The following is a 24,438-nucleotide window of genomic DNA, read 5'->3' as shown; positions in this document are numbered from 1 at the left end:
GGAGGGTGAGGAGACATTCTTGTCCTGTCTCAGTCCTTCCCCAATAAGAGATCTCACTCCCTAAGTGAAAAAGCAGTCACTGCCCTTACTTTTTTCTGACCTGGAAGAGTGTATTTAGGGGACATCACCCAGGCACAAGCATCAGTGAGGTTTAAAAAACTCAGCTGTGTGATGTTCCTTCATCCAAGTCTCAGAAAAACACAAGGGGTAGGAGAATTTTCACCCTGATATGCTACCCTGTGTACTTAATAAAGACAAGACAAAGCCATGAGCCAGTCTAAAGCCAGTGAACCTTGTTTTCTGCATCAGAGTTTGTGGTTTTCACTTTTCAAATTTGTGTGTGTGCTTGTGTGTTGGGGGGCAGTTGTGCCAGGAATTAAAACACGCTTGTCTTAGTCATTTTTTTCTCAAGGCTTATCTGCCTCATCTTCTTCTTTTTTTTTTTTCTTCACTTTCTTCATAACATTTCAAAAATAATTGCCCGTAATTTGGTAAGTTCATTAACTAATTCTCTGGTAAGTCCAGGGGATCCATATCACCCTGCTGATTTGTATATATTCAATTTGTCCAACAGCTCTATTGATGAAGTCCTCATTACCCGCTCCTCGTCTGGCGAGGAGGGGATGGTGCGAACGCAGGGGGAGGACGCCTTATCTAACTTTTGTTTCTCTTGTATATCTATAGATTTCCTTTACCAGGCCTCTCTTACCCATCGTGTGGGGTCTGCCAATAGGGTCATTGCCTCCGCAGCATTTATATTCCTGAGAAGTTTGCTTGCTTTATTTCCCCTGGTTCAAGGTTCTCAGTTCATTTGTTGAGGTCAAGGACATTGAATTCTCAGGAAAGAAAATGTAAAAGAATGTATTAAGGAAAAAAAAAAAAACAATCCCACATCACTGATAGGGAAGAAAAAGAACCTCGAGATCCCAGTAGACTCTGACAGTAGCATATAGGGTCCCTGCCCGCCCCCACCCACCCCACCTTCCCCTTTGTGGCTGGATTGGAAATGAGCTAGGGACGCAGGGAGGCAGGCGCCTAGTCATGGGCAGCTGGCTGCCTCCTCCTCTGGGCTGCCCTTCCCAAGGTGGGTAGGTGCTAGATTTATTTTGGGGCGTGTTACCCAGTTCTCATAGACACTCTGGGCACATGGCCCTGGAATGGGTTTATGTGACATTCTGAGTAAAGGGCAGAGGAGAGTGAAAGGAGCAGTGGGAAGAATCCTGGACTGGAATCAAACCTGTGAGACTGTGACCTTGAGGAGTTTGACCTCTGGGCCTCAGGGTCCTCATTAGTAATATGAGAGTCAGATCAAGCGGCCCTTCCCACTTGAAAGCTGCTGTTTCCAAGGAAAGGCAGCCTCAGTAGCCTTGGGTCTACACAGGTGGTGGGCCGTTCACACCTTTCATTCAGATATTGAGCCACTGTGCGAGGCACGACTAGTGGAGGCCTACACGGGGCTGTTTGGGCAGGAGACCCAGCCGCCAGGTGGGTGTCAGTTCTCTTCTGAAGGGAGAGCTGTGCACACTAACTGGGTCAGAGCACACTGGTCCTCCCCACAGGACTGGCCTCCATCCCTCCTGCCTGGGGCTCCTGCAAGCCCAGGCTCTCAGCCCTTTTTCTGGCTCGCCTCACTTGCAAGGCGAGAGCTCAGCCTGGCCGGGTAGCGCCCTGGTGCTCACAGGCACTTCCGGGTCTGACACCAGCCCAGCTCCCGGGCTGCCAGGTGCGCCGCGCAGGTGTGGCTGCTCGGGAGCACACGGCATTTAGCAGGCCACCGGGGTCCTGCCTCCACGGGGAGGGCTGCTCTGAGCATTTCCTCGCCCTCGTAGCCACCGCCTTCCTCTCTCCTGTGGGGCATTCTGGGAGTCCAGAAGGCTTTTCTAGGCCTAGGAGTGTCCACTCCACTTAGAACTGTCCGTAGAACTTCCTGGGGTGATGGGGATACAGTCCTATCTCAGAGATTTCATACCTTACTCATCAGCCACGGGGAGTTTTTGGCGCTAGCAGTGTGGCTAGTAGCTACTACATTGGATTGCTCAGGTCCAGAGGAATGTTTCCCGACCTTCTGCAAGTCAGAACAAACGCCAAATCGGACAAAGGGATAAAAGATCCACGGATGTGGCAGCGAGAGCTCCAGCTGTCCCAGCGCCTCGGATGCAGCTTCTCAACACAGCAGGTACATGGTATATGTGTAGGCTGGGGAGGCCCTGCTTTGGACTTGACTGGTGGCTGGGGGTGTGGCCACAGGCCAGTGGAAGGTGTGGGGGAGCAAGTGGTTTCTGGCCTCGGTGCTCAGAGTGGCCATAGGGGAGCCTGGGAGGCAAACCTCGCCCTGTGTCTCCTGCTGCGGAATCAGGCTGGAAACTGACTCCCTGATGCCATAAAATTATCTTCCAGTTTGACTCTTATGTCCTTTAAAGTTGTAGCACACCGCACTTGGTTTTAAGAGCCAAAAGTAAAACTAATACGGAACACTTTAAATGTGATAACACAGAGTTCATATTGTCTGAGAAGATAAGCTGGAAAGAGCAGGTGCCTTTGAATTTACTTATCAGCGTTTCAGCAGGCTCTTCTCCGGCCTCACCCCCTACCTAGGGGCTGTGATGTTCTAGGAGGATCTGGGGAGCAGAGGATTCCCCAGGCCCTGGGGCCACCATTTCATCAGCTGACCTTGCTGGTGAGGTCGGGCCTTTGTTCCCGGTGGGGTGCTGGGCCCCTGGTGTGCTGTGTGGGCCACCCACGGGCCAGAGGAGCTCAGTGGGGCCAGTGCGGAGTAAGCCTGAGGGCCTGGGCACCTCCAGCCTTCAGAGCCCTGTGGAGAGTTTGTGTTTTAAGGCCACATCCTGATCTTCAAGGAGGCGGGGAGGGACCAGTGTAAGCCCTAGTTCTCAGTTACATAATTAACCCAAGATTTTCCTTCGTGAAGGAACAAAAAGAGGCCAAGGACAGCCTAATTAAAACCTCAAGATTGCTTTGCTCCAAGAGTGGCCCGAACTAACGATCTGCGATAGCCGGCCACTCCAGTCGGAGGGGCAGCCGAGCCGGCAGGCAAGGTTGCTGCCCTCAGTGCCCAGGAGGGGGTGTGATAGGCACAAGGCTCACAGGTGCTTCCTGTTAGGCCAAGCCTCTGACTATCCCGGCCCAAACCTGTGGGCCACTGGGAGGGGGCCTCGGCCACCCCACTCTGGCCCTGACCCTCTCGGGGTCCTGGGGGTCTGTGGCTCCCCGCAGTCCAGATGACCAGGCTTGAGGGCTGGTAAAATCATCCGTTTCTGTGCCAGGCGGTCAGCCGGCTGGCTGCCCTGGAGGTGTTCGTTACCAGAATAGAGATGGTGCAAGAGTGACGCCTTATTCATTGCAGATGCGGCCAACAGAGCCCGGGCGCGTGTTCTTTATACCTGTTCATGCACTTGCTCCAGAATGGAAGGAGTTCTCATCTCTCCTGCCTCCCCCCACCCCCAGAAGAGAATTTCAACTTTAAGACAAACAACTTCATTTACAAGTGTGTCTCTAATTAGCTGCAGAATTAGGAAAGCTGAGTTTTCCCCCATAGATCGGCTAAACCCTCGAGGGAGACTGGTGGAATAGAGAGAATCGCATTTCCAATTATTTTGTTGAATTGCTAATTTAGTTATTGTGCCTGGTGTAATTGTGATGGGTATTGGGTGTGCAATTCAATTTGTTTTAAATATTTGTGGGAAGGCTGATCAGTAATGGAGCTGACCTATTTTGTGGCCCAAATTGAGGGAAAAAAAAAAAAAGACTAAAACACAACAGCCACAAAGATATAGTTTGTTTCCATTTTTATTTTGATCTCTTTCATCCCTCTTAAGACCATTGATGCAACAAAAGGATTAAATTAAAAGATGACAGCACTTTGATCTTCTCCCTTTGAAAGCTTAACTGTCCTTGGTAGTTTAATATGCAGATATTTCAGGGTAGAGTTCTAGATGCATTGCTGGAGTTGAGTAGTGTCCGCCTCCCATAATTGCATTTCTGTGGGTTTGACTTCTGAATGGTGTGTAAAGTGGTGGTGTCCGCACCAAATCATGTGGAATCATTCTAGCTGTCGTGGTGGCTCAGAAGTCGTGGGGAGCTCGGGCTGAGAGGAATGGGAGCCCCCCCACCAGGCAGCACCAGGCTGGGTGGGTGACCGGAGCCCTAGCCGGAGTGTCGCCCTGTCCTGGTACTGGCTGGTCGGGCCTGTGTGGCTCCCTTATTGCTGCAGAGACTTCAGCTGGAGTCCTGGTCCCCGAGTTCAGATTTCCCGTTTCAGGGTCTCCCCACTATTCTGCCCGCATGTGGACCTGAGGGGGGATCTGCGATGTTTTGTCGTTTTTGTGCCTGCTGGGGTTGAGTGAAGCAGCCCAGCCTGGGCCTGAAACAGGGCTTGGGCTTGTGGGGAAGAGCAACAGTTGGGCCCCGCTGGGGATTGAGGTCCTGGGAACAGGCCTGCAAAGCAGGAGCCCCTACCCCGCTCACTGTGAAATGTGTGTGACATCAGGTGTGTGTTCCGGTCAAGCTGCTTGCGGGACGGCCGCCCCGCCCCTCGGCCTCATCCTCCAGGCCCTGGCCCAGCTGTCTCACATGTGGGGAGGGCTTGCTGGGGCGAGATGGCGGGAGGGGCGGAGAGAGCGATTTTTGAGGAAAGGTGGTAATACAATAAGTCATAGAAGCAGCTGTTGGAATGCATTTGACCCATCATACTAATGACCTTAGCTTAGGAAGACACCAGAGTCCGCTTCTGCATTTAGTTGCCGAATAGAAGTTTTAAGCTTCATTATTCCCCTGTGAGAGACTCCCGGCCTCTGGAAGGCACTTCAGACACAGGTGGTCTTACTTCTCTTTAACAAGCTTTTCTAGAGGAACTGGGTGAGAGCCTCAAGTGGACCCACCCCACCCAGAGGAGGGGCAGGACACGCTCCCTGGGGGCCACTAGCTGGGGTGCCTGGGTGGGTCCCTGCAGGGAGAGCTGTGGGTATCAGGCTGTGGAAAGGGCACAGAAGCAGGAGGCAGGCTGTTGGGTGTAGGATGAGTGCTCCCCACCCCTTGCTGGGTATGGCCTTTTACAGCTTTGACATTGAAGTGTGACCTACATACCGCAGAATTCACCCACTGCCTATGTGAGGCTGTGATTTGTAGCGCATTTGTTGAGTTGTGCTGCCATCCACACAGCTCAATTTCAGAACCTTTTCATCACCCAACAAATTCCTCTGTGTTGTTTTGTCAATTCCCGTCTCCATCCCCAGCTCCAAGTGATACCTGATCTGCTTTCAGTAGCTGTAGATTTGTCTTTTCTGAATGTCCCCTGTGAAAAGGATCCTGTGTCTGGCTTCCTAGCTCAGGCACATTCTTGCTGGCTGGTTTAGTGTATGGATATACCACATCTGGCTAATCTGTTCACCTGCTGATGAGTGCATTTAGATTATTTCCAGACTTCGCTATTATGTATAAAGCTGATAGGAATAATCACAAGGCTTTGTGGAATCTTTGCATTTCCCTTGGAGAAATGTCTCCATGTGGAATTACTGGGTCCTAGGATAAGTTTAACTTTTTAAGAAATTGCCAAACTGTTCTCCAAAGTGGCTGCACCACTTTCTATTCCCATCAGCAAGGTGTGTGTGAGGTCTGGTCTGGTTACTCCTCACCCCACGAAGACTTATCATCTGTCTTGTGCTTATGGCTGTTCTAAGTAATGGCTGCTCCTTGTGGCTTTAATTTACATTTCCCTAATGACTAATGATGTGGAACAGCTTTTCATGTGTTTATTAACCATTCATATCTTTTTTCAAGAAATGTCTATTCAAATCTTTTGCTCATTTTCAACCGAGTTGCAAGGATTCTTTGTGTGTTCTGAATATAAACTTTTATCAGAGAAAGGAGTTGCAAACATTTTCTTCCAGTTTGTGGCTACTCTTTCCTTTCTTAATGCTGCCCTTTGAGTCACAAACATTTTTAATTTTGATGTTCTGTTATATTGATTTTTTTTGTGTGTGTGAACTCTATTTTGGGTGTCATCTGAAAAGTCTTTACCCAACTCAGAGTCACAAATATTTTCTCCAATGTTTTCTTCCAGCAGCTTTATAGTTTTAACTTAAATTTAGATATAATCTGTTCTGAGTTGTGAGAATCTCAAAACAGTTTTATATATGCATAGTCAATTACTCCAGTAGCATTTGTTGAAAAGGCTCTTTTCTCCCCTTATCCCCCCACCAATGAATTGCTTTTGACTCCTTTGTTGAAAATCAGTTGACCATAAATGTAAGGATTTATTTCTAGACTCTCAATTTTGTTCCATTCTGTTTGCTTACTTTTATGCCAATGAAAGCTTTGACTTAGTTTATAAGTCTTCCACATTTTTATCAAAATTGTTTTTGATGATTCTGGGTCCTTTGCATTTCCATGTATTAGGATAAACTTACTAATTTCTATAAAAATGCCTCTTGGGATTTTGCTGGGGATTACATTGAATCTGTAGAGCAATTTAGGGAGAACCACCATCTTAACAAATTTGGGTCTTTCAATCCGTGAACATGGAATGTCCCTTTTATTGCTATTTCTATTTAATTTCAGCAGCTTTATAATGTTCAGTGTACAAATTTTGACTTTTGTTAAATTTATTCCTAAGTATTTAATTGTTTTTGATACTATTGTTAATGGATGTTTCCTTAATTCATTTCTGGGCTGTTCTTTGCTAATATATGGAAACATAATTTTTTTGTATATTGATGTAGTACTCTGTGACTTTGCTAAGAAGAGGTTTAATCCTTTCTTTGCAATCTGCAAGTTTTTTTTCTTTTTTTTAATATATTTTTTACATCATTTTTCATTTTTGTACAATGTATGTATTTCCATCTTGGTTATATTCCCCATACAATTGCACTCCCCCTTATTTTGACCCCAATCCCTCCTACAATCTACAAGTTTTTACTTTTTATTTATTTAGCCTTTATCACTCTCTACAATGCTGAGTAGAAGTGTCAAGTATGGCCATTCTTGCTTTTTTACTGATCTTAGAAGGAAAACCATTTAGTCTTTCTTAGTTGAGAATTTTTATCCAGAGTGAGTGTTGAATTTTACCAAATGCTTTTTCTGCATCTATTAAGATCACATATGTGATACCACACACATGCATACACACACTTTTAATTGTGGTAAAAATGCAAAATTTGTTGTCAAGCCTATTTTCCTTGCTGTACAGCAGACCTCTAGAACTTTTCTATCCATGATCCATTAAGCAACACTCCCTGTTTCCCTCTCCCCCAGTCCCTGGAAACCACCCTCTACATCCTCTTCCATGAATTTGACGTCTTTGGATATCTCATATAAATGAAATTGTGCGATATTGTCTCTGTGACTGGCTTATTTTACTTAAAATGATGTCTTCAAGATTTATCCATGTGCTATATAGTGTGTGACAGAATTTCCATCCTCTCAAGACTGAGTAATGCTCCATTATATGGATGAATCACATTTTGGTTCTCCATCAGTCAATGGTTGTTTGGATTCCTTTCATGTCTGGATTATTGTGACTCCTGCTGCTATGACCATGGGTGTGAAAAAGGCCTCTTCAAGACCCTGTTTTCAATTCTTTTGAACATATACCCACTGGGATTGTTGCCTTAAATAATTTTTAATGCTGTAATAGCCACTCCGCTTTCCATAGTAGTTGTCTATTTTATGAACTCACCAACCAAGGGCCCAGTGTTCTAATTTCTCCACATCCTCGCCAGCACTGGTTTTTTGTTTGTTCATAGAAGTGGTCATAATGGGTGTGAGTTGATACATTTTGTTTGATTTGCATTTCTTTAATATTTGGTATGTTGAGTATCTTTTCATATACTTCTGGCCATTCGTATGTGATCTTTGGAGAAATATTCAAATTCCTTGCCCAATTTGAAATCAGACATTTTTAAAGCTATCCTTACGTATTCTGAGTACTAAACCTTTATTAGACATATGATTTGCATTTACTATGTTTGTAAGCTATTTTCTTAGTAGTTCTAGGGATTATAGTACAATCTATTTGAGATTAATACTATAAATTTGGTGAACTATAGAAACTTGCATCTATTAACAAAGTTTAGCTCTATTAACAAAGTTTAAGAGAACACATCATACATACATTCTTTATCAATATTTTTTTCCATTTCTTTGTATATTAAAAATATGTGGAATCATTTCTTTTCAGCCTGAATGATTTCCTTTAATATTTCTTGTAAGCAGGACTGATAGCAATGAATTCTTGCAGTCTTTTCTCTGGTAATGTTTTTATATCATCTTTGGCTTTTTTATTAAATATATATATTTTACATTGTTTTTTTTTTTTAAAGATTTATTTATTTATGCATACAAGAACTGGGGTACAAGCCAGAGGTGTGGGAGGTGAGAGGATTCACCAGAGAACAGATAAGGCAGACTGACTGAAATACACTGCTGATGGGAGCAGCGGGCGAGACAGGAAAGATCTCCTGTGCCATGTGGGCAGCTCCCTGGCCAGGGATTGAACTCAAGCTGCAGTGGCAATGGATAGCCTCATAGGTTGTGTCTTAACCCCTTGTGCCACCAGGGAGGCCCTGTTGTTCATTTTTTGTATAATGTTTGATTTTTTCCTTTGTTGTAACCCCCATAAAATTCCCACCACCAAGTCACCTGTGAACGATCAACATAGCCTCTAGTGCTTTTCCCACCCCCGTTTTGATCCCTCTCCCTCCCCAGCTGTATGTCTCTGACTTACAGTTTGCCCTCTAGTTTTGTATCTATTTTTCCTTTTCCTAACCCTTGTTTGGTTCCCCCATATTCCTCCTATAAGTGAAATCATCCAGTATTTTTCTCTTTCCTTCCTATTTCACTGAACATAATCCCTCCCAGCTCCATCCATGTTGCTGCAAATGGCATGAGTTTATCTTTTTTGATTGCTGCATGGTATTCCATTGTGTATATATGCCACATCTTCTTGATCCACTCACCCATTTTTGGACATTAAGGTTGTTTCTAGGGCCTCCCCGGTGGCACAGCGGTGGAGCACTGGGTTGTGAAGCTGCTCGCAGCCTCTGCAGCGCCGGTTTGATCCCCGGCTGCTCCCCGGCCACTGGAGGAGGGTCCCACATGGTGCGCAGACCTCTCCTGCCGCCTGCTGCTCCCCTCAGCAGTGTACTTCGGTCCTTCTGCCTGCTCTGCTCCCTGCTCTGGCTCTGGTGAATTCTCTCACCCTCCTGCGCTTCTGACTGTACCCAGTGCTTGTATAATTAAATAAATGAATAAATAAAACTTTTTTTTTTAAAGGTTGTTTCTATATTTTTAGCTATTGTAAATAGTACTGCAGTGAACATAGGAGTACAGGTTTCCTTTTGAATTAATGATTTTGTATCCTTTGGGTAGATTCTAGGAGTGGAATTACTGCTGGGTAGTATGGTAGATCTATTTTTAGTAATTTGAGGAATCTTCACACAGCTCTCCATAGTGGCTGGATCAGTTTGCATTCCCACCGGCAGTGTAAAAGGGTTCCTTTTTCTCCACATCCTTGCCAGCATTTGTTGTTAGTTTTTTTTAATGTGGGCCATTCTTACTGGTGTGAGGTGATATCTCATTGTGGTTTTGATTTGCATCTTCCTGATTATAAGTGGTGTTGAGCATTTTTTTTTTCCATGTGCCTGTTGCCCATCTGCATTTCCTCTTTGGAGAAGTGCTTTTTGCTCTTGTACACATTTTTTGAATGGATTCTCTATTTCATTTTTGTTTTAAGGACAGTTTTATAGGATATATGGTTCTTGGTTGACAAGTATTTTTTATTGTAGCACTTTAAAAAATTGAGGTAGTTGACATTACGATTCAATATATATATGTATTGTGAAATGTTCACCACAATAAGTCTAGTTAACACCACACATGGTTAGATTTTTTTTTTCTGTAATGAGAACTTTTAAGATCTACTCTCTGCAACTTTCAAATATATAATACAGTATTAACTGTAGTTGCAGTGCTATATGTTAAATCTTAATTGTTTTGTGATTAGAAGCTTTTAGCTTTTGACTACCATCACCCCTCTTCTGCTAACTGCCAATCTCTTCTCTGTATCCATGAATTTGGTTGTTGTTGTTGTTTAAATTCTACATATAAGTGAGATTATATGGAATTTATCTTTCTCTGATTTATTTCACTTAGCAAGATGACCTTAAGATTCATCTATATTGTTGCAAATGGCAGGATTTCTTTTTTTTTTGACTGAATAATATTCCCTGGTGTGTCCCTAAGCCCTGTTTACCCATTGATGAACACTTAGGTTGTTTTCAGGTCTTAACTATTCTAAACATGCTGCATTTCACATGGGGTTGCTGATTCTTTGGTGTTTTTGTTTGTTTTGTTTTCTTTGGATGAATATCCAGAAAATAGAATGGCTGAATTACATGGGAGTCCTATTTTTTTTTATTGTTCTTTGAGGAGACCTAATGCTATTTTCCATAGTGGCTAAACTAATTTACATTTCCATCAAAAGTACACAAAGTTTCCCTTTTCTCCACGACCTTACCAACACTTCTTTCTTATAATAGTCATTCTAACAGTTGTGAGGCAAAGTCTCATTGATTTGCATTTCCCTGATGATTAGTGATGTTGAGTACCTTTTCATGTATTTGTTGGCCATCTATGTTTTCTTTGAAAAAAAAAAAAAACTACGCATATTCTCTGTCTACTTTTTTTTAACAAAGAATTTATGCATACAAGAACTGGGGTGTAGGCCAGATGTGTGTTTTTGGGGGTTGAAAGGATTCACCAGAGACAGTGGGGGGTGGGCAGAACAGGTGGAGCTACTGAAATACACTGCCAAGGGGAGCAGTGGGTACGACAGGAGAGGCCTGCTGTGCCATGTGGGTTATCTCCCTGGCCAGGATGGAACTCATGTTGCAGTGGCTGGTGATAGCTTGATAGCTGTGTCTTTAACCCCTGTGCCAGCCGGGATGCCCCATCTTTGCCTATTATTTAATAAGATTATTCTTTTACTACTGAATTGTCTTAGTTCTTTATGTATTGTGGATATTAACCCTTTATTAGATATATGACTTGCAATATATTTTGCCCACTGTGTAGGTTCCCTTTTCGTTTTGTTGATGGTTCCCTTTGCTATGAAGAAGCTTTTAAATATGATGCAGTCATATTTTTTTTCTTTTGTTGCCTTTGCTTTTCATGTCCAATCCAAAAAAATCATTGCCAAGATCAATGTGAAGTAGTTTACTGCCTATATTTTCTTGTACAAATTTTATGGTTTCAGTTTTTATGTGCAAGACTTTGATCTATTTTGAGTTGATTTTTGGTGTATGGTGTAAGACTGGTGGTTTCTCCTACACCATTGAATTTGTGGCTCCTGTGTTATATATTAATTGACCACATGGTCAATTAATGTAGTCATGTGTTGCTTTATAATGGGAATACATTCAAGAAATGTGTCATTAATTGACTACTGTATGAAAATGAGTGTAATTGCACATATTAGATGATATAACCCACTACACACCTAGCATAGCCCATTGGAACCACCATTTTACTTGTGATCATCTTTGATTGACATATCATTAAGCAATGCATGAATGTATATGTGGGTTTATTTCTGGGGCGTTCTGTTCTTCTTACTAATCAGTCTGTTTTTAAACTAAATACAGCACTGTTTGACAATAGCTTTATTATATACTTAAAAATTAGGAAGGTGTGACACCAGCTTTGTTCTTCTCAAGATTGCTTTTGTTGCTTGGTATCTTACGCGGTTCCACACAAATTTAGGATTGTTTGTTTGACTTCTATGAAAGATGCCATTGGAATTTTGATAGGGATTACATTGAATCGTTTTGGGTAGTGTAAATATTTTTAAAATATTATTCCAACCCTTGAGTAGGAGATGTTTCTAATTCATGTCATCTTTAAATTCTTTAATTAATGTCTCATAGTTTTCAGTGTAGAGATCTTTCACTACCTTGGTTAAATTTATCCTGTGTATTTTATTCTTTTAGATGCAATCATAAATGGGATTGCTCTTCCCTAATTTCTCTCCCTAATGGGTCAATATTAGTATGTAGAAACAAAACTAATTTTTGGATATTGATTTTTTTTTTTTATGTCCAGCCACTTGACTGTTTTAATTTATTACACAAGTTTTTTGGTTGTCTTTATAAAGTTTTCTACATGTAATAGCATATTGTCTGCAAATAGAAATTTTACCTCTTACTCTGATTTAGATGCCTTTCATTTTTCTTGCTAAATTGCCTGGCTAGGACCTCCTGTGTTGCATGAAAGAAGAGTGGGCATTCTTGTTCCTGATCTAGAGGAAAGGCTTTGTTTTACACCATTGAGTATGATGTTAGCCATGGCTTGTCCTGTCTGGCCTTTATTATGTTGAGGTATGCCTCCTCTATACCAGTCAGTTCCACGTTTTTAGATTTCTTAAAGCCACACCGTCCCTGAGAGTACATATCTTTTGGGTCTCAGTCGATTAGGGCTGCTATAACAAAACACCACAGACCGGGTAGCTTGTAAAGAACAGAAATTTATTTTCTAAGTTCTGGAAGTTTGAGATTAGTGTGCCAGCTCAGCAGGTGGGGCTCTTTTGGGTTATTGTATCCTCACATGGTGGGAAGGAGAAAGGATCTTTACCCTTTTTCTAAGGCACTAATCCTATTCATGAGAACGCCACCTCGTGACTCAAGCACCTTCCAGAGGTGCTGCCTTCTAATACCAGCACCGTAACAGTTAGGACTTCAGCAAATGAATTTTGGGGAACACAAACACATAGCACTCCTCAGTGGTTAGGGACCATGTAACTGCAAATGCCTAGAGACCAGCCCTGGATCCTCCTCTCCTCAGGGGCGTGGTCTCTGCAAACGCATCTCCCGAGGATGAGGAAGGGCAGGGCATGGAGAAACTGGGCAGACTGAGATTTGGCTACCATTGCCCACCACTTGGTTCATATGAACTAATTTAAGGTCAGTTTTCAAAAAGCCATTTGAGATCCTTGTTATCCACATTTCATTGTGTTGAGGTGTCAGGAGCTTGCCCATGGGCAGGAGTAAGGGACCAGATATTTGGAGCCAGCTCAGACTTATTCCAGTAGCCGTGGTGCTCGTTTAAGTGGCTGTTGAAAGGACCTGTTGGTGTCGACAGGAACGCCGTTAGGCTTTTCCTAATTCAGGGTTGCTTCTGTCTCTCCTCACCTCCCACCCCACGTCTCCCCTACCCCCCACCCTTCCTGATCACTCCAGACGGTGGGTCATGGAATCGGAACATTGGGATCAAGGCCCATCGTTCAACCCTCTCTGAGCGCCAGCCTGTGTCGCCTCCTCACGGTTCCTAGTGGGTTTCCAGGTCCCCTCAGAGCCGAGGCTCTGCCTTCATCCTGCCCCTCCAATCCCAGGGAATCCCATGTTTTGAGGATCCAGATTGATTAAAGCTGTCCTGTTATCAGTAGTGTTAACCACTGGGGCTCCTGGCCAGCACGGGAGCCACTCCACTTCCCGAGGAGGTAAAACGCCTGTCATCCCAAAGACGCTTAGTGCGCTTCTGCTGCTTGCTGAGGCACGAGGCTTACTCCCCTATTACTTCTGTGCCATCCGGGGGCCAGGCGACCCTCTGGCTCAGGGACATATACACGTTGAGCTGAGCTTGGAGCCAGATTTCTTGGCTCCACAGCTGCACCCATTTTGCTCAACCAGGCTGCTTCCTAGACCTTGGTACCCACCCAATCTTCCCTGCCCCAGACCATCAAAGGTGCCCACTCTCGTCTCCAACACACCTGTTCCTGCCATTAAACTCTCATGATCTGTTACTTTTTTCAAATTTCATGGTCTCTCGTCCCCAAGTGCCAGCTGTGCTCCCATTCAACTTGTCTAACATCCCTGGACTGAGTTGGCAGATACTGGCACTGTGTTTGGGATACGCACCTTTATTGTCCAGCTGGAGCCTCTTTCTGCCAGTGGGCATCAGCTCTTACTGTCTGTGCTAGGCATGCGGACCTTAGCACCTTCCTGTCCCCCACGTGAATCAGGACAGGCCAGAGGGTCACCCTAAGAAGCCAGTGCTTGGGTGGCGGTGACCTCCCAACCCAGCGCCTCTCTAGGCACCACCACAGCCTGGCAGCGGGGCTAGCTTGTCAGGAGGGGTGTGGGGGTGGTCATTAGACACTTGCTTTGGCACCGTGTCCTTGTTTTTCAGCTGGAGAAATACAGGTGGGCCCAGGACTAGATCATAGAACCCTCACTATTCAGTCTCTCCCCTGTCACCCCAGAGGAACACCAATGGGACTTTAAAATTTTCTTTTGTTAAAAAGAAGCCAGCACTGTTTGTATCAGACTAGTGCCAGAGGCAGAATCTTCTCATTCATCTTGCCCATGTTCCCCAGAACCAGCAACAGGTGCTGGCATCCGCCTGCAAAGGGACGGGGCACAGAGCCCCCAGGCCTCGGCGCTAAGACCCCTGGCCCGAGAGCAGCAGCCTGGCAGAGCGGTCATTCCCCTGGATCCTGAATCTTCTTCCTCCCTTTTCTAGGACATCGAGCTTAGGGGGATTCAAACTGATACATTTTTTAAATTTAACCTTCCATTTCATTTTGGAAACACCCACCTTGTGCTCTGCCACACCTCCCCGAGACAGACAGCACAGGGTGTATCACCTGCAAAGGCCGGTGCTGCCTCCCCTGCTTGCTGTGGCCCATACTTTCTTCCCAAGTGTCGGGGGCTGGTGCTTGTTCCTGCTTCAACTCCATGGATTCAGGGAGAGCTTGGTCCCAGAAAGGGGCAGTGAGGGGAGGCTAGGGTTGGAGGTACACAGCCATGAGTCGTTCCCCTGGCCCTCTGCCTTTTTGTGCCTGAAGTTAGTGTTCAAATTCCTTGCTCATTAAGAGACTAAAACCTCTGTAAGAGGCCTCAGGTGATCTGACTCAGAACCGCCCCCCTGCCCCGCCCGGCCCACTGAGGGGGCAAACCTTTGCATTCACTTAAGATCACGGGGCCACCGGGCACTGCCCAGGCCGGCCACAGCGCGTGTCTGACTGTCCCGGAAGCGGCGCCTGGTTCCCGTGGCCTTTTGGAGGGGGTTTGCTGAGAGTGGAACAAGAATGAGGTGGCTGGCAAGGGCTGAAATGACAGTGACGCTTCTACAAAGGTGGAGGTTTATTTTAACAAACTGTGAAAAGAATACAGTTGACTGACGGTCCTTGCTCGTCAGGGTCCGAGGCCACAGACTCCTCAATGAGAAGTGGCGGCTGCGTTGTGGACGGGTGAACAGACGACACGGCCAGCTCGGCTCCAGCAAGTCCTGGTCAGCCCGCCCTTTCCGCCCCTGCGGCCCGGCGCCCTTGCACACGTGACGGGCTGCGGGAACGGCGGGCGGCCCTCCTGCTCCCCTTCCTGACTTCTCCATAGGAAAAATCCCCATGCAGGGTCAGACCTACAGCGAGGCGAGCAGGCCTGGGCAGCAGGCGTTACAGGGCTCCAGCAGGGAGACGTGTTCACTTCTTGTGTCATAATTGGGTGGCGGGGGGAGCAGTGGACTGAGAAAGTTGTCCTGCCGGGCCAGGGGGTGCAGGACCTTACCGTGCCCAGGGGCGTGTGGACCCCCGCCCACGGCAGAGCAAGGTGGTCAAAGATGCATCTGCTGCTTCCCTGCAGGGCAGGCAGTGGCGCCGCTTCTGTCCCCTCCGTCGTCCGCCCTCTCATGGCACAGAACACCTGCCGGGGCGGCTGGGCCGAGGCTCCGGGGGCAGTCAGAGTGGAGCCAGCCACGCAGCGCTGTCCGCATCTAGAACTGGTGAGGTCTTCCCGACCCGCTGTTTGCCGTTCCCAGAGAAGGGCGCGCAGCTCCTCGAGTACAAACTAGAGTTAAGGCTCAAAACCATGGCTGGTACAGGAGTATCGCCACCGCCCCTCGGTCTTAGTGGTGTCCTTCTTGGTCGTCGGTGACAAATGCAATGAGTTGCTCTGCAGGGCCTGGATTCATTCCCACGCTTGTTCTAGGAATACCAATGGGGGGCTCGCTCGCTCGCTCCTTGAATAAACTGGTGGCTGAAAACACACTCTCGTTGCCCCCATGAGGAGGCCCCAGTGAGCCCGGAAGACCGCAGCACCATGACAGAGTGATAAATAATCTTACGGTCACGTGGATTTTGTGTTCCCTGGAGGCCTCACCGGGGAAGGTCCGGTCCCGGTGCCGAGAGCATAGTTGTCACCAGGGTTCCTTTCAGCAGCTGTGGGGAGACCTGTTGCCTCTGCACATTCTAGGCAGAAACAAGACCCAAACGGGGGGTGTCTGCTGCTAGCAGAATAGTGATGAGTGATGCTGTAGGCACTACTGACCTCTTGGAATTACCGAAGCTCCAGGCTTAAGAGGAACAACCTTCCACGTCCTGTCAGAGACCACCCGGCCGGCTCTCCTGGTGGCGTGAGTGACTGGTTTCTATCAGCAACAGGAAGGACAGCTCCTCGGCCCCTCCTTGCCAACCTGGGTTATAGCCCTGCGGGCGGGACCCCCGGCAGAAGGCAGGGGCCTCTCGCACATTGGCCTTGCGGCTCCCATCAGGGGCAAGAGAGCTGACTGAGCAGTGACATGCAGGGTAGTGGGGGGTCAAACATCTTTCCATTTGTTCTAAGAGCACTTAGCCCAAGGTGGAGGCCCCCTAAAGGAACAGCAGCGACTTGGCTTGTGCGTCTTGGATGGTGGTTTTGCCCTCCTCGAGTTCTCATGGAGGGCGCAGGTTTTGTGCTCTAGTCTTTCTTCATAACCAGGTACTGGGTGTGACTAAAACGGGGAGCCGGCCTCTTCAGCGCCTAGTGTGTCCTGGGCTGAGGGTGGGGGGTAAAGAAACACTGCCCTCGAGACCACCAGATGGGAGCCAGGCCCGGCCCTCCCCTGCTGCCTGTGGCTGCGGGCTCACGGGGCCAGAGGTGGCGGGGGCTGCTGACGGCGGGCGACAACGCCCCTTCTCCGTGCTGGGACCAAGGGGCCGTCAGGACGGGGGCCGCCTGCGTTTGTGTTGTAAGACCTCACGGTATGTGCTCGCACCCTTCATTGCCTTCTCGGGCTGGCGTCGGGGAGTGGACTGGAGTCCCAGCCAAGGTAATAAATACTGAGCGGAACGGGTGTGACTGGTGGGCTGGAGCGGGGGCTTCGTGACCCCAGATCCCAGTGTCACACACAACCTGAGAGCATCTGCGGGGAAACAAATGCCACTCTGATTCCAGTGCTGGGTCTCCTGTACCTTCTTATTGCAGTGGTTTCAGTCATAAAAGGCAGCTCTAGCCCTTATGGCCGGGGGCAGGGCAGGGGTGGCAGGAAGCTCTTCCTACGTTGACGGGGAGTCCATCGTGGAGAGGATTCGGACGACTTCTGCTCGCTGGGTGGGTGAGATGTGCTGGGTCATGTGGACGATAGAATCCATGGCAACCTCTGGATTGGCCTGGACCAAGCTGGAGGGGAAGATTTGGGATGGTGAAGGAGAGTGTGAGGCAGAGGCATGCAGATCACTGCTCAGCAAGCCTGCGCACAGTGGCACCAGGGCTGCTGGAGTCACCCTCTCACCTGTGTTGTTTTTCTAGATGTAAAAAGTGCCGAGCAGCAAGGCAGGTACGAGATGAACCTGAAGCACTTTTATACGTTAGAAAGCTAGCAGGCAGAGGGCTTCCCTCCTGGCCTAGGGGTTAAGTCTTAGCGCTATCACTGCTGCGGCCTGAGTTCAATCCCGGCCAGGGAGGTGACTCACATGGTGCAGCAGACCTCGCCTGTCTCGCCCACTGCTCCCCTCAGCAGTGTATTTCAGGAGATCTGCCTGTTCTGCTCCCCACTCTGTCTCTGGTGAATCCTGTCACCCTCCCCCCTCCCCCCACCTTGCCCTAGAGGGCAAGGCCGTGCTCTACCCTTCTCTTGCCCACCTTTCTAGACCCCACTTCTGTGCAAATAAAGAGTAGTTTAAAAAAAAAAAAGGCAGGCAGAACCAGAGCCAGCATGAGTCTGACCACTGGCTAAATCTGGGTGTCAAAATAAGTGGAATAGAAAAGTGAATTACAAATAACTGGGGGAAAAAAATAGAAATACTATGGTAATATAAGTGGAGGGAGGAGAAGAGGCGGCTTTGGCTTATAGAACTGGAGTGTGGAGGTCATGGTGGAGCTGGAGAGGGGTCAGGCAAGACTCATCAGTGGAAGCCAAATCTCGAGGCCCTGGTGAGATGCAGGGTATCTGCATGGCTTTACAGCGTCTCCCCAGAGGCTTCTCTGTAGGTGCATGGGAGGCAGTAACTCAAGAGTGGCTTGATCAGGTCATGGAAGTGAACGTCAGGAGGGAGAGGATGGTGGGGTGTGTGTGTGTGGGGAGTGGCTGAGAATGTACAGCGTGAATCGAATCAGGAGGAAACAAAGGCAACTATGTTCTACAAATGGTAGATGAAAGTTTCTATCGATGTTAAATGTACTGAAGTCGAACATCTTTCTGTGGTTACGTAAGAGAATACCTTTCTTATTAGGAAAGGTATACTGAAGTATTTTGGGGGGGGTAAAGGGCCATGACATATGTAACTTACTCTTAAATGGCTCAGAAAAAGGAGAAAAAGTATGTAAAGCAAGTATACAGAGAAGGCACAGGCAGATGTGCCACACTTGAAGTGACAGGGATACCTGCTTATGTGCTGTCCTGTTTCTATAGGGAAAGTTGCAGAACAGAGGACAAAGTCCCCGGCAGTGTCTGCCCCCTGCCCCTCACCCCCCACCCCCCGCCCCATCCGTGGAGAAGACTGTCGTGTCTGGAATGCAGCTGCCATTTGACCAGGAAGGGAGGGGGTGGTTCCAGGACCCTCCTTGCAGTCAGCTTTGCTCGCAGAACTGCTCATCCAGTCAGGGGATCTGCATTTGGAGCTAATAGTTGGGCACAGTGAACTAAGCCTTCATCTAGTTGAGATTACTAAGCGCCCCTGGGGACCAGTAGCTGAGGAAGAATTGTGCTGCGGGGCTCTATTTTTATCTGTGGGTCAACGGCAACAGTCTAAGATGGAAAGAGATCATGAAGATTATAGAAGGCAGCAGCATCTCATGATTTGCTCTTAAATTTTCATTCCAAAGAAGTGAGTCCCACTGCGAGTCTCACCTGCGGATCTGCTTGAGGACATAGTCTCTGCTGATGTATTTGATGTTTTCCTCAATGACTGAGCGGACGCCATCTTCCTCCGTCAGCTGTTTCTCCAGCCACTCCACCAGGTCCTTGTTGTTGTCCCAAACATAGGCCTGCAAACAGATGACTCTGGTCAGACACCAGGGGCCAGGCCCAGCGGGCCACCCCCTCGCTCTGCAAAGGTCACTCAACTTAAAAATGTTGTGATTCTGTTACTGTTGCTCTTGGGAGGAGGAGCCAGGCCCCAGGCTCTCCTCGCTTGTTGCTTCCTTGAAGCGAGGTGCGCATGCACCGTGACTCTGGTCCTGGCAGACATGAGGTCTTACGAGTCCTCAAAGGCTAAGGAAAGTCAATCCCTGACAGCTTTGGGAGGAACAGTTTACAAGCCCAAAGTGTTTCTGGTGACGCATTGCGAGGGAACGGTGGTACTGGGGTGGGTGTGTGTGTGTGTGTGTGTGTGCGCTTCTGGGGAACAAACAAACCTTGAGATGTAAATCCCCTCCAGCCAGCCCTGGCAGAGGAGTTGCCTGCTCGGGGATTCCTGGATCCAGCCATGGCCTTTCTATAAGGCACAGAAGGGGTCTCAGGGCAGAGCCACCAGGTCGGAAACCTAACCCCCATTTTACTTTCTATGAGTGTATTCAAACGGGTCAAGACGCTGTAACCCTGAAAGTCTCAACAAACCACCTCTCGTCTTCCTCTTTTTCAAGATCATTTAGCTGAGCATTTCCAAGGTAGTTGACTACATAATAATTCAGGAGTGTGTTAGAAACCTAATAGCCTTCTCCTTGCTCTCTTCGCCTCTCATTTTCTTTACAAATCATTTAGGAATCGTTTTGTTAATGGTTTCCGGAAAACCAAGTACCACCATTAGGGCTCATTCATATTTATGTCATTTTGTTTGGGTAATTAAACACAAAGCTCGTCATTTAAAGGTGCGCTATCCTTCTCTGTTATCACTAACGAAGTCAAAGTCAGAATGACAATGAGTTTGGCGCTGTAATTTAATAGGTGGGTGCATTAGGGGCTCCCAGAGGCTTTGAGGCTTGAGACATGGCTCAGGAAACCTGTGTCCAGGAGACTGCTGTGTCCACAGGGCCCCAGCCCATCTCCCAGGGGCAGAAACAGCACTGCGCTCTGTTTCCTAACTTTCTATTTTGTGCCTTTAAAATGATGGTTTCTTGTTAGACGCTCACTTCCCCACCTGACTCAGCTGGCGAGGTGTCTGTGACTGGGCACGTATTATTGCCATGTAATTGACTTGCACATCTTCTAACCATTCTTAAGGAGTCCTTCACAGTTGAAGGATTAAGGACCAGCAATGCACCTTTTGTAACTCTTTGCCAGGTTCTCTTCCTGGACCCAAGTTTGGCCAATGCTGTGTAATCATCTATCAAAAGATCAGTCCCACCTCCGTTCCCCCACCGACCTCTGTGTCAGGTCCACACTGCTGACACCTGAGGCTAAGATGGTGGGGTGGCCTGATCTGTTCCTAGAAAGGCCGTGCTCTACCCTTCTATTGCTGGGGGGAGGGGTGCTGTGTTCCCTCAGTGTGATTGTCCTAGCTGGACAGATGGCTGCACCTGGACTCAGCATGCCCTGAGCCCAGGTTTCCACCTCCGCTACTGGTAATTTAGACTTCTGCTCATTTATGAAGATTTGGAGGGAGGAAAAACTAAAACAATGAATGTTTCTTGGGTTTCAGAATGAAAAAAAAAAAAAAAAAAAAAAAACCAACTAGATTTACCCAAGAATCCCAAAGCCTTTAGTTTAGGAGAATATTTAATACTCTTATTAATCATTTTTAATCCGTTTGCTTTTAATTAAGAAACAGCATGATGCTTCCCTATCAACATATGCCAGGGAGCAGATTAATTGTGGCTTAAGATAACTCTCCTTGATTGGTGTAGTGTATTAGCTAACGAGATGCCTGCTTCTAACGGTGCTCACACACTACACAGGAAAGCCAGCTACCCTCTAGAGAAAACTGCCTTCCCCTCCTGCAGCCACAGAATATGCTAGGTGTTTAAGCCAAACATCAACGTTTCCAGATAGGATTAGAGCAACACATTCCAAGTTTAGGAGTTATTACTCTAAAGTATCCCTTTGGAAAATTTGGGGTCCCTAATCTGAAAGAGATGCTGTTTGCTCAAAGCACACCTGGATGACAACCCTAAGCCAAGAAAGTTTGATTGCAGCACACAGCACCAAAGACAGGGGCTGTAAACGGAAGCACCCCATGGTGCCACAGGTGTTTCAGACCTGGGAGGGTGTCACCGGCTCCCTCTCTGCCCTTGTGGAACAGAATTGTATGACTCATCTTTCCAGCCACCTGGAACAATGAGCCAGCCCTATTCTCACCAAAAAAGCCATTATCATTTCCCTCGAGATGATGATGAAAAGGTGACTGTTCCCAGGGTTCCACTGGGGGTTTTAAGCAGGTGTGAAATGTCGAGCTGCTGACTTCACAACGGGCCTGCGCCCAAGTGTCACCTGCCCCACCTGTGCCCCAATCTGAACATTTTAATACCAATACAGTATCGATAAGGAAACATCACAACGGTGGACTTGGGACATTCCGCAGACACTATCTCCCTGCATCAGCAGGTAAGTATCTTGCTCTGCTCAGCTACACTAATTGTATGTAGTAATTAGTCTATCTTACAAAATCTAAATGACCTATTTAGAAAGTTTCATTTCTATGTATCGGGGAGCTGTTAAGCCTGCCTTACTCAATGGTACGGCCGGGCCGGGGTGGGGGTGGCCAGGGCACAGCCTGCGGGATGTGAGCCCTGACAGCCGTGCCCACACAACTCACGTGTGAGCTGCCTAGAGGCCTCCTCAGAAAGGGGTTTTTCTGAGACGGCGCAATAGCAACTTGCCCCGAGAGCAGGGCCTAGGGTGGCCTGACGGACCCCACTCAAGGGCCACTGTCTCAGCCCAGGAGCCAGGCAGTTTTCCAGGTTCCGGCCTCGTCTCCCCCTCCCTGGGCTGAAACCAGGTGGTGGCTAAGACTTGTCCACGGGTCAGTTAAGACCAGGCAGTGGAAATCAAACAACTCTACAAAAGTTGCTTTTCCCTCCACCCCCCTCACATGCAGTGACTATTCATCTCACTTGGAAATCCAAAACAAGAGCAAATGGGTAGCTGTATGCCAGCACTGCTGTACCCCGGCATCCTGGAGTGTGGATATATTAGAGCAAGCCAAGTCCAAGAACATTACCGAGAACCTACTGTGCTCACAGAACCAGCCCCTCTCCTGCCAAGATTAGTTAAGTAAAACATCTCTAACTCTCAGACTGTTATTTTTTTACCTTCTGACACACAGGCATGTTTTGAGGGCCTCATGCTTTCCGTACCAAGTCATTTAAAACTCTGCTGATGTAAACCCCATCCCCGTGTCACACATGAGGAATAAAGATTTAAGCCACATGTCCAAGCTGGTAAATGGCAAAACTGAGATCCAGAAAGCTTGCAGAGTGGGTCCTAATCTCAACCTCTACTACTGAGGTTTGAGGGGGAAAAATGTCTTTGAGACACCACATACCTCAAACTGTATCTAAGAAGCAAGAGAAATCTTGTCCATAAAACAAATATGTACCATGTCCTTTCCACCCAATGTAAATCTAACTACTACTTTTTGTTTCCAGGGAGCTGTAGTGATGCTTTTCTTCAGCCTGCAGTGAAACTATGACCCATAAACGCTGCTCTTTCCTGCCATAGGACCGTCCCAGGGGATCCACACAGACACATGGGAACAGAGTCCTCTAAGGGAAACCAAAGATTTACACTGCTCAGCTCTACAACATCAGTGTCTTCAGATTCTCTCTTTTCAGGATTAAGATTAAAAAAAGAACACGCAGCATGGCTAACAGATGCTGTCCTACCAGAAACAGCCATAAGGCCTAGAGGGGTACTTCCTGGGCAAAGCCAGCGTCTAGACTTGGTCAGTGTCTGGACCTGAGACACAGCACACACTGAAGAACCGAAAAAGCGCAACGGTTTCAAATCACTCCCAGACACAGCAGATTCCATGTCAGCCCTTCAGAGGCGGCGCAGTCGGCTTTGAACACTGTACCATTTTCCTCCATCAAGGGCACTGCAGATTTTATCACCCACCCCACACTAAACTAGGTCCTGCTGAGCCTGCAGAATGTGGCAGGAGGTTTCAAAGCCACGTGATGGGATCACCCGCCCGTCCTCTCAGGCTAAAGTCAGGACAGTGCTCTGTCAGGGCAAGGGAAGCAGCCTCATGGTTGGGGGCAGCAGGGAAGCCTCCTCCTGAGCTCTGGGCCTGGGCTTGTCTTTGGCATTTGAGTTCCTGCCGGGAGTATGTTCTCTGCACTGTAAGACACACTGTCCCCTGAGAGCAGGACGCTAAGGAGCAAGTAAAGGGCCTCTCCACTCACTTCATGCTTCGAGGGAAGCTATTCCTTCTCCTCATCCTTGTGCCCACTGAGGCTGTGCACGTCCATTAGTGACTAATGTGGTAGGAAGGCATTGCAGGCCTCTCCTGGCCACACACACACACGCACACTCCATTTACCTAGCCGGCCACTCTTAACTGGAGAACAACCTCTTATTTTACACTTGCATGACTTTCAATGCCAACTTCCACTAGGAGCTGCCAGTAGCCACTGACAAAATTGTCTCACTCAATTATGATGCCACACACTGACCTTAACCTGAACCAAATGTCACGTAAGGCTGCACTCCCCCGCTGCACATCTGAAATATTTATCCAAAGAAGCCTTTCAGTCGTAAAGAAATGGTCAGACCCGTACAAAGGTGAATCTTAGAAGCACCTGACCCACTCGCTTCTAATCCTTTGGCACATCTTGGGAGCTCCTGCCTGAGAACAGTCAGTAGAGGTTTCAGCAACGCTTTCCAGGAAGAGGGTGAGGTGCCCGCCCTCCATCAAGACTAACCCAGCAGGCACCAAATGCCCCCACAGGAGCATCATCCCATAGGAAAAGACACGTTTTCAGCACATACTACCAATATTTTGATAAAATGTATATGTGATGATCTTAAGCCATATACCACTAATAAAAGCTAATTGCCTTTTTCTTAGTAAAGTTCTGACTTTCCTGCCCATCTTCCAGCAACTATCTTCTTTACACCAAATTTCCAGTGGCAAACGCTAGTGCATGGATGCAGACCCACCCCATGCCCAGCCTGGGCAAGAGCAGGAGTGCCATCTCCCTGTGAGATCGGCCCAAGAAGAGGCTGGATTCCCAGCTCCCTGCAGGAAGGGCAGACATTTCCTTCCAGCTCAGATCTGAAATCAGCTCTTGAGCTCTA

The 24,438-nt window shown here is 47.4% G+C and overlaps 1 protein-coding gene and 1 long non-coding RNA gene across 9 annotated transcripts in view; one reads left to right on the top strand and one right to left on the bottom strand.

Moving 5' to 3' along the window:
* The first annotated feature begins 1,748 nt into the window (after positions 1-1,748).
* Positions 1,749-24,321, top strand: LOC119232876 (uncharacterized). The gene is made up of 4 exons (XR_005122212.2): positions 1,749-2,176; positions 21,673-21,741; positions 22,235-22,405; positions 22,785-24,321. It is a non-coding gene; the product is annotated as an uncharacterized LOC119232876 (long non-coding RNA).
* Positions 13,441-24,438, bottom strand: part of ACACA (acetyl-CoA carboxylase alpha) — a 262,049-nt gene continuing 251,051 nt past the window's right edge. For all 8 annotated transcript variants that reach the window (XM_054688839.1, XM_054688841.1, XM_037495224.2 and 5 more), the window contains 2 exons: positions 19,111-19,247; positions 13,441-17,441 (listed from right to left, as the gene is read on the bottom strand). In XM_054688839.1, the coding sequence (XP_054544814.1) occupies positions 17,318-17,441; positions 19,111-19,247 (261 nt within the window). In that variant the 3' untranslated portion in view covers positions 13,441-17,317. The remainder of the gene's footprint in view (positions 17,442-19,110; positions 19,248-24,438) is intronic.

Source organism: Talpa occidentalis, unplaced genomic scaffold, assembly GCF_014898055.3.
Source record: "Talpa occidentalis isolate TD23 unplaced genomic scaffold, MPIMG_talOcc4v2.1 talOcc4.7, whole genome shotgun sequence".
In the NCBI taxonomy this organism is placed as follows: domain Eukaryota; kingdom Metazoa; phylum Chordata; class Mammalia; order Eulipotyphla; family Talpidae; genus Talpa; species Talpa occidentalis.
Note: the sequence above shows the minus strand (reverse complement) of the source record. Positions and strands in the feature narration are given on the sequence as shown.